The sequence below is a fragment of the Schistocerca gregaria genome, chromosome 1 (genome assembly GCF_023897955.1).
Source record: "Schistocerca gregaria isolate iqSchGreg1 chromosome 1, iqSchGreg1.2, whole genome shotgun sequence".
Lineage (NCBI taxonomy): Eukaryota > Metazoa > Arthropoda > Insecta > Orthoptera > Acrididae > Schistocerca > Schistocerca gregaria.
The window spans coordinates 681,264,257-681,274,658 of NC_064920.1; the positions used below are offsets into that span (position 1 = coordinate 681,264,257).

Genomic DNA, 10,402 nt, shown 5'->3' on the forward strand with positions numbered 1-10,402 from the left:
GGGCCGCACAAACACGGAAAACCACACGCGTGCAAAGTGAGGTGCAGTGAGTGCCTCCACAGTGCATCGGTTCAACTCGGCATACTTCGCCTCAACTTGGCTTGCTAGGTGAGGCCGACGCTGTGCGCTGCCGAATGCGCTGCCAGACGGCTTAGTCAACAATGAAATACGTAAGCGCAAGATAATTACCGGAATCATGGAACCATCTGCTCCAAAAAAAGGGAAAATTGCCGCAATGGGAACTCTCCTACTTTTTTGGGCGTTATGACGATAAAGCCAAATGTCTAATCTGCGGTACACTAATTACATGTCAGAAAATCGTCTATTGAAAGGCATTACAGTAAATTGCATTCAGAAAAGTATAGTGATATAACAGGGGATGCCAGAGAGGAAGAATTACGGAAGTTGCAAACTCTTGCAGAAGAGAATTCTGTATCTACAAACGAGGTTTGTTGCAAGTACTTTAGCATGTATATTTTGGTTAAAGGTCATGCGATACGAAATAACATTTGTTTAGATACCTTAGTCTTCGTTTTCGCATAAATTATTTCTAACATGTCGTTTTTTCTCTACTTTAGGGTGAAGAAGATGAGGGGTGTTGCGAAAGAACTCTCAGAGCTAGTTACAAAGTTGCTCTACGTTTAGCAAGAGCTGGGAGGCCATTAATAAAAAACATTATGTTGGACATAGTAGAGACAATGAATCCCACATTAGCTCCCGCATACAGCAAAATACCACTTTCCAGAATGACAATACATCAGAGAATCAACGACATTGCTAAGAATTTGCATTAACAACTGGCAGCCAAAACTGAAAACTTCCTAGCGTTCTCCATCGCACTTGAGTCCACGGATATTAACGACACGACTCAGTTAGCAATATTTTTGTGTGGCGTGGATGACGACCTACAAGTAACGGAAGAACTCCTGGATATGATTTCGTTGAGGGACACTGTTACAGGGGCGGATATTTTAGCAGCTGTTGAAATGTCAGCTGAAGGAATAGGACTCCGTTGCGAAAAGCTGTTTTCCGTAACCACAGACAGGGCACCAGCAATGTGTGGTAAAGCAAAAGGGTTTATTGGTCTACTGCGGAAAAAACTGAACATGCCAAATTTACCTTCCGTTCATTGTTTTGCGCACCAAGAGGCTCTTTGTGCGAAAGTTATCGGCCTTCAAGATGTGATGAAGCTAGTGGTGCGTATTGTGAACTACATTCATTCTCATGGACTCACTCATCATCAATTCAAAGAATTTTTGATTTCCTTTGAAGAGGAATATCCAGATATTCCTACCACGCTGACGTGCGCTGGCTGGGCAAAGGGAAAGTGATTTCCCGAATTTTTCGACTACGCCACACTGTGCCTCAGTTTTTGGAGAGCAAAGGACGCCCGGAGCCACTTTTTCATGACCCTGATTGGGTAGCTGATTTAGGATTTTTAGCAGACATTATGGCTCTTCTAAACGATTTAAGTCTGAAAATCCAAAAAGAAACGATATGATCAGCAAAATAAACACTTTCCAGTATAAACTGAAGCTCCTCAAAAACCACCTTTCAGAGAAAAATACACAACACTTTCCTGAACTACGTAAGCAAGATATAAATTGTACCTTTATTAAAACAGCCTGATTTTTATAACCGCTCTAATCAAAACGATACTATGTTTTTGTTTGACAGCACCTGTGCAGGAAGGAGCGCGCTTTGAAAAATATGTTGAGATGCTACAATCCCTTGAAAATGCGTTTAACAACCGACTCCAGGTAATGTGCCAGTATATGACATACAGCTAAATAAAGGAGATTGTGTAACATATGCAAGAGTAACATTACATTAAAACCAATAGTACACAATACATGTTTATTAAAACCTATCGCATTTTAGTACTTCGAAACAACGGCTTACATTACTTTCATTTATTAACATTGCCTTTGTTATTGTTTCGGGAAATTACCTACCTGCAGCCAATTCTTGATGTTTTTGTGAAACCTTTTTCGATGGATATTGAATGTGCGACTTCAGATTTACATTTCAAACTAATTGATTTGAAAAGTGATGTTCACCGAAAGGATGTGTTTTATAGTACAAAAGGTTTGCTCCAATTCTACCAGAATTTGCCGAAGCAAGAATTTCCCAAGTTACACAGAGAAGAAGCGAAGATTATTTCTATGTTTGGTTCTACTTGTGTATGTGAAATGTTTTTTTCTGTTTTGTCTTGTACGAAAACTAGATTGCGTGCGAGTATTTCTAATTGTAATTTAAAAAATTCTCTCAGAATTGCTGTCAGCCAATCTCTTGTTCCAGATCTTAGTAGCATAATCGCAAATAAAATAAAGAGCACATAGGAAGATACATTTGTGTTGAAACCAAATTTAAAATTGTTACCATTACAGTTATTATATAAATCTCTTTTGTACCGGTACACCAGACTAAGCTCTCCACCTAGTGTACATTAGTATTTGGCAATGACGAAGACAACATGGTAAAAGCTTTGAAACAGGTCGAGACAGGCGGTGCGAGCGACACAAGCTAAGGAAGTGAGAGGCAGCGCTGTCGCTCAAAGCCGAGGAGGGGGGGGGGTCTGCACCATCGTCAACATAGGGCAGCAGTCTTCTGTACTCTGCGATGCACCGGTGCATGCACCTTGTGCAGCCCTGAACAGTATATTTATTTAAAACGTTTCTATGAAGTCTTTCAATAAAAATGATCAATGCTCCAAAACGTGTTCTCACTGGCTTTCTCAGCACCAAATACCAACGTCAATGTGTCAAGTCGTTCCGGGAGACTGACAAATACCACATAAGTAACAGACCATGGCATAAAAGAGAGAATTCCGTGTATGTGTTGTAGCAAAGTTTTCTAAAGCGTATTATTTTTGTTTCACATTTTTATTTGATCCAATATTTCCTTGTAGTGCTACGATGCAAATTTGGTGCCTCTGTGAAATGTATTAGGCATTTTACACAGTTCTTTGTCTCTTGTGTAAAATTCTTATTTTGCTACTTACGTGGTACTGTTTCTTCACCAACGATATACAACAAACAGATTGTGAAAAACTTATGGTTATATGATGTTAAACGCTGTTTCCAAAGCACTATAAACACAGTTATTTTACCCACTGGTGTGACGCCTTTCTTATGTTTAAAGTTAGTTACTGCTACTTAAAAAATTACATAGTATTCCTCGAAAGATACTATTTTATTACCCAAACGTATTAACATTGCTGGTCTTCATACAAAACGTTCATTCGTCAAAAATATGCTAATATGTTCCAGTAAGTTTCATTCTGAAATAAGTAAATGCATAAGTTATTAAAAACATTTATTTACATTTTAGGATAGGTATACAGCTATTACTTCATACAACTTTTAGACACATAAGAAAACCATACAGCCACAGGTTGAGTGCTTGCTTTTACGCCTCTTGTGGAATCAGAACCACAAAAAATGTACCACAAGGTCTACGACCAAACATGTGAGCCCCACACAACATATCTGTTTGGCCACTAAGCTAATAAATACTCCTTTTAAGAAAGTTATTAATGGCATATTTTAATTCCTTAAATGTTCATGCCATTATCATGTAAGTACATTTAAACAATGTGGAATCCTTAGTTTGAACACTTCTACATAACAAAATATAGACTGGAGAACACTCAATTCCTTGTTGGAATGAACAGAAAAATGCAAGGCCATTGGAATTGTTAAGTTCTCTTCTAGTACAATGCAGACTTTGAGGAATTAAAAAAAAAAAAATGAAAAAAAAAAAACACAAGAAAAACAAGTTTAGCAGTCCAAAACAACAGAACAAATTTTACTTCCACTCAATCACAAATGGGCTCCCCAAATTCAAAGTGATATTTAGGAATACTTCACATGATTACCCAACACTTACATTCACTATTGAAGTTGTCACATTTAATAGAAAAAGTGTGCTTGTATTTCACATATTCACTCGAGTTCCACTTCTCTCGGTGCATAACACAAAGCCATTTCAATAAACACAGTTTCTTTCTATGCTCTTCCACCTGTTTGCTGTTGATACACTTCTATGGTATCACCTTCCTCCATTTCCAATGAAAGAGGAGTATCTGTTTCATTGATTGGCTGCCCATCAAATCGGAAGCGCATTGTAGCCATTGCAATCCCCTGTAAAATTATTGTGAAACAGAATGTTAAAATGTTGAGATTTAGAATGTAAAATGTTACATTCAAGAAAAGCATCAATGCAGGTTAAGAATAATAAATATTACAAGTCACATACATGGAGATCAAAGCTTAAATTCTTAACACCACACAAGGACTTCATGTAAGAGTACCACATTACAGAAAATGCAAACAACTTTAACAATGGTAGTGCAGATGTCATCATTGAGGTATATTCTGTAGAAATCAATAGGCTGCTGCAATTACGGGACAATGGGCTGGAAAAAATCCACAATCATTGTGAACATTGCTTGAATTCTTTTAGCTTACGTAATTCATTCCCAGAAAATAAAAGGACAGTTCATTACAAGCGCGCGCGCGCGCGCGCACACACACACACACACACACACACACACACACACACACCGGGCCGGAATGCACCTACACCTATATACATACTGTCCCCACACCCTCCACTCAACAGTTTCCATCTCCTCTGTAATACCATCTCCTCTCATTCTTGTCTCCCACGCTGTTTATTTGCAGCCCTCTGCCAATGCAGCCTTTCCCTGCTCCTCTCCTTTTTCCTCATCTCCCTCCCCCACAACCTCCTGACATGATGCATGTTGGCAGTCTGCTCCCTGCACACTCCACCACACAGCATTCATCTCTCTCCCCACCAGTACACTACTATTCCTTCCCCTTCCCCAACCCTCAAGATTGCTGCTTGCATTCCATTTATAGTTGCATTTCGGCCCGAGATGCTGGAGTTTGCGGTCGGTCGGTCACATGTGTGTGTGTGTGTGCGCGTGTGTTTACTGATGAAGGATGTGGCCGGAAGCTATACATGACTATCTTTTAATCGTGTCTGTCTGCAACTTGACATGTCTTCTTTACGGCCTTTGTAAAAGGGAAGTGTTTCCCAACAGTGCTATACATGAGAAAGTGTTTAAAAAACCACCCTTCTATGCCACTAGCTATCAGGCACACCATTAAACATAACACAACTGTTGCAAATGTGGATAATACAGAACTGTGCCAAATAAGAGGAAGACAGTAATGGAAGACTAAATACAACAGTGTATCCATCTGGCTTTAAAGTGAAATGGAAATAAAATAAACACAACTGAGTATGTACATAACAAACAGAATGCTGGACAAACAGAAAATGATTTTTTGCCCCTTCATGAAAAGTTATTTTCCCAATAGTAGCTGAAATCATTTCTCAATTATGTAGTTTGCTTGTTTCAGTTGTAATTTAATAATTATATCACACACATCTCCTCAGTTTGCAGATAACTCCAATGCACCAGACTAGTTTTATTAATAAACACTGACAAAAAGTTAACTACAGTTTAAGATCAACGATTTGGATGTTTTCCTGCTGACAAGATGAGAGGCACCAGAGAAGCTGAATAACGCATAATAATACAGAGAAATTACACTCATGAAGATAATGTGAGTTGCACTGTCATTTCATTTACTTAATAGGGATTTGTAATAATGGTGATAAGTAGATTATGCCAAAGATAGAACACTTTTTCCTACAAATTTTGTAGGCTTTGTTTGCACGAACTGAACGAGTGACAATGCAGTTTTGACCCTTTACGCATAACAAACTTTTCTGAGTGCCATTTTGCCTGCAGCAATGTAGTGATGTGTACATACTTGATTCACATTCAAAGAATGATTAACAGTGGTTTGACACAAGGAGAAGTTTTATACGTTGTGACAGAAAAAGAAAATTTTCAAAATAAGATTGAACATGGAACACGAGGCCAGAACTTGCAAAATTACACGTTTACCTACGCATTAATCTTGAGCAATTACAGCACACCTGTTTTGGCTATTTCTGACAAGCTAGACAAGAAGATAACTATTTAGAAACGGCAATATTAGGCGAAATTGGAAAGTACATAAAAATATAAACTCTCTGCTGATTAAAGCCATTAAATCTGTAACTAAGTTAATATCTGAAACAGTCACAAGTGACCAAACACTGGGAACACCCAAGAGGATTATCTAGCTGTACTTTTCAATTAAAAGTGGGTGAACATGAAGCTAAGGAGTCATTTACTTAAGAGCCATTTTTAGAAGTGAAGATGGGAGTAAACAGCTGCAGAGGGACAGAAAATGGAATGAAGACAAATTTGTTGTTATTTATTCAACACTGACAAATTTCAATTGAAAAATAATTATGGCACAGACTGTGAAGAACAAATGTAAAATGGTAACAATAATACAATAAATTACTGGGAAAGAGAAACACACATTTATATTCTGAAACAGACAACAAAGCGAAGCCGAACTGTCACAATGTTCACAGTATCAATGCAAATTTTTCCTGCCATTGTGTGTTCTTTGACTGTGCCCTTAGTGGCAATGAGAAACATCCAGTTTAAAAAACTGGACCTTGGGGTTTGAGGGAAGCAGCATTTAAAGAAGTCTTTTATTCAGAATGAGAGTCCTACACCATAGGCTCCACTACAAATCATTTGCAATAAGAATTCTTCATGAATACCCAAGTTGCCATCTTGATGAAAGGAGCAAAGTCTCTTCAAGAATAATTTCTTATGATGAAAAAGAAGAACAAAGATTATGTTCAATGTTCTACTGACAACAAGTTCGTTATAGATTACACAAGTTTGAATTGTTTTTGTTATGGACGCGGAATGAAATCTGCTGTGCTCTTTTAAAGGAACCATCCCAGCATTTGGGGAAATCATGGAAAACCTAAATCTGGATAGGTGGAGGCTGATTTGCACTGCTGACTTCCCAAAAGTTAGGCCAGTGTGTTAACCACTGCACCACCTCATTTGGTTTCTGATAATGAGACAGACTTCCAGCTGCACAGAAACTGGTAACTTGTGAATGCAAACTGTGATAGATGATTTAAAAAAATGATTCACACACAAAACTAGTACTTTTTAATGTGACGATATTGCTGAAAAGAAATTAAATCAATGAAAATTTCAGAAACTTTAGTAACAGAGATGCTAAACATTTATATTTTCCTATTTTCTATCAAAACACCAAAAGTGAAGTGATTGCAATGAAATGAGCTTCAGTTGTACAAGTCAAGTTTGGCCAAATTTAATCTGAAGCCAAGAATCATCTAATGGCGACAGTCCAAAAGCAGCTAAGAAGAGTATTAACAATTGTAAATTTAAAACAGTCCAAATATGTAAATGAGATTTGAAGGTACTAAAGGACTGCAGCAGACAATTTATTATGACTTTACCAGAGAATGGATGGTGCAAGATTGCGAGACACAGATCTTGACAGGATTTGGTAAAAACTTTGTTGCTCCACAACAGGTATTTTACAAGTACTGTCTAGATTGTATTAAGAATACAGAAGGTGAAGCTCATTTGATATGTATCAGTGGAACAGCAAAACACAATTGGGTATTAAAAGCTCCATTAGTCACTAAACAGCAAAATACCAGAGATACAGTGACTCATAACATTTCAACGAAGTCCACCAATGTCAGAATGAAGATTGTTGTGAGTTAAGAACAACCAGAATATAACAGATCCAGATGATTATGGCTGAGAGTGGAAGAAACCCTTGCCAACCAAATACAGGTGAGTCATTTTCTTTTGAATGTGCTAGCCAGGTATGAACAGTAAAAAAGAAAAATGGGAAGCATAATGCAGTATAGACTACAGAAAAGAAAATTACAGTGGAAGACCATTACCAAAGCCTCTTACAGAAGATTTTTTAGATAAACTACAAGATATGCATGTGTGTTTTGCATACCAGATCTCAAGAACAGATTCTTCTACAGTAGTTTTGAAGTGGGGAGCTGAAACAAAAGTGTGAGATAAACGCGGCAAAATTCTGTTTGGATTATCACAATTACATACAGATTTCCAGCAATTTATAGATATTGAATTTTTGGGAAAAAAGGAATGGTCTGGCAGCTCAAAGAACAACGTTGTGACAACTTTTTTTTAATGAGAGATGAATTTATTTTTAAGTGATGGCAGAAAGACTTTAGAGATTCCACATTTTAGTAGAAGGTAATATTAGTCCTTTTCACACTGCAAACACACAACGAATTATGGTACCGTCAGTGACTGACAAGTTGAGCTAAGAGATTATGCTCTGGTTACAGAATCAACCCACATTAGCCACATTTGTCATATTCATAGACAACTGAGTATCCTCAAAGGCAACCATATATCACTTAATTGGCTACGACATAAAACTGCCAACAGCAGTACATTATAGAACACAGACATTGTAAGAGCACTTTAGCACACTGTCACCTTCCGGAGCACACACACTATTCATAATATGCATTACGATGTGTTGGAGCATCCTTCAGTCTTGGTTTTTCCCCATTTGATTTGCATTTGTTTTGTCCACATAAAAGGCCACGCATTCACCTCCGATCAGTGAAGGAAGCTGCGCCGAACCAAAATCTTTATTTTCATCGTACAAGCTCATGTGATGATGAAAGAACTATATTAAGAATACAGTAAGTTGAAAAATGGGCTACAGTGTGAAATTGGACCCCCCCTGAAGTCTCGATTGTGGCCATATACTGATCTGTTGCACAGCCCAATGTCCCGCACAGGTTGAAAGGTGGTGATAATATTAATATATTGATTAATATTATGTTTGTATATAATAGTTAAACAAGACAAATGCACGGGTGGTCCACATTGTATCTTTTATTGGAAAATAATATTGTTAAGTACTGTACATTACTAATAGACAAGAAGCCTGTTGAAAAGGTACTTTTTGACCTTAGCTTGTATATTTATACACCGTCTATCTTATTACTTGTTTAGAGCTGTACCTATTTACAAACCCAGTGTACCCACAAACAAAAGCACAAAACAAAACCACATGTTAAGAAATTATTAGTTCTCGTGATTTATAAATGAAAGTATTCTTTAGCTACAAGCAAGACAAAGATGTAAAAGAAAAGACGTCTATCTTCGGTATGGTTGGCAGCCAAAAAGCACGATAAAAGCGCAAATACGAACTCTGCACATGACAATGTTTACATTACAAAAATCATTGCTTCAAGTATATATAAAGCCCGTACAAATAGAAATTGAGAAACCATGATCAATATAAAAATATCACTCGTGTGACAACATCGCTTGTGCTACGCTTTACACCACCAGCATAGCTATGTCCAAATGCAAATTGAAAATTTTATCGACAGATAAAATTACAGGAACCACACCCTTCAATCACACTTGGAAGCTAATCAGCTTGCTTTGATACACATATACAAACTATAGCAGATATGCATGTAAGTGTAATTCTCACCGAAGATCTTAAAGCCACTGGAATAGCTCTTAGTGATACGGCTCTGTTATTAATTACACAAAATAACAATGAATTACGTTCATACGTTTCGGTACTCACCACTCTATCACAATATGCATTCATCAATTTTCTTAAAGGAGTGTGCTTCTTTATCTTAAATTGCACAATAGCATTGTCTTGACCCAATACTTTCAAGTTTATATGCTCAGACTCTGAGCCTTTCACGTCCTAAATAAAGAAAAAAGTTTATATTCAAAACACACTACAACCAGTTTACGTAAAAACAGACTAACATGTGACTTACCTTTTTATCTTCTGACATTTTTACTAAAGCACTACCCGGACGAAATTCACTAAAACTTGCTTCTCCACAACAAACCCAACGTATAGGTAAGACAGCTTATTTACTCAATACAAAGTATGGCTGATATTACGCTAATATGAATCAGCCAAGACCACAAGAATTTGCCAAAGGCGTATTTTAAAAAAAATACGAGCGCGCACTTTAACGCCTAACACTTCGCTTCGTTCCAAGGAGCTCACGCCTCAAAGACTTTTAGTGTGACATAATTTACAGATATGACGGACCAAAGAGTAAAAAGCATAATACTTAATTCACTTCCCAACTTTCATGAAGAAAACCATGTAAATTCTAAATATTTTCTCGATTCACGAGGGTATTAATGCATATCAGAACCTTACTGTAAAGTATGGTAACTTTATTAACGGTTTGTAAATTTACATATGTACAAAACAAATGCATCCCTAATAATTAGTTCTTTCCGTGAACATAACTAAGCAATTGTACTGGGTATCTATTCTGCAAAAAAGAAAATAAAACTAAAAGTACAGTGTAGTATTTGTGAGATTATAGGATAACAACCGTGCTAGGAAAGATCAGAATCCAGTATCACAATCTGAGAACTAACACTGATAGCGTTTCTTTAGAGTGGGAGTAAAATTAATGA

At 37.2% G+C, this 10,402-nt stretch overlaps 1 protein-coding gene across 1 annotated transcript; it reads right to left on the reverse strand.

Moving 5' to 3' along the window:
- Positions 1-3,301: 3,301 nt before the first annotated feature.
- LOC126363338 (small ubiquitin-related modifier 3) lies at positions 3,302-10,146 on the reverse strand. Its single transcript, XM_050007955.1, has 3 exons — positions 9,739-10,146; positions 9,534-9,662; positions 3,302-4,145 (listed from the first exon to the last, which is right to left on the reverse strand). The coding sequence occupies exons 1-3, from the start codon at positions 9,754-9,756 to the stop codon at positions 4,011-4,013; spliced, it is 282 nt and encodes a 93-aa protein (XP_049863912.1). The 5' UTR covers positions 9,757-10,146; the 3' UTR covers positions 3,302-4,010.
- Positions 10,147-10,402: the final 256 nt, after the last annotated feature.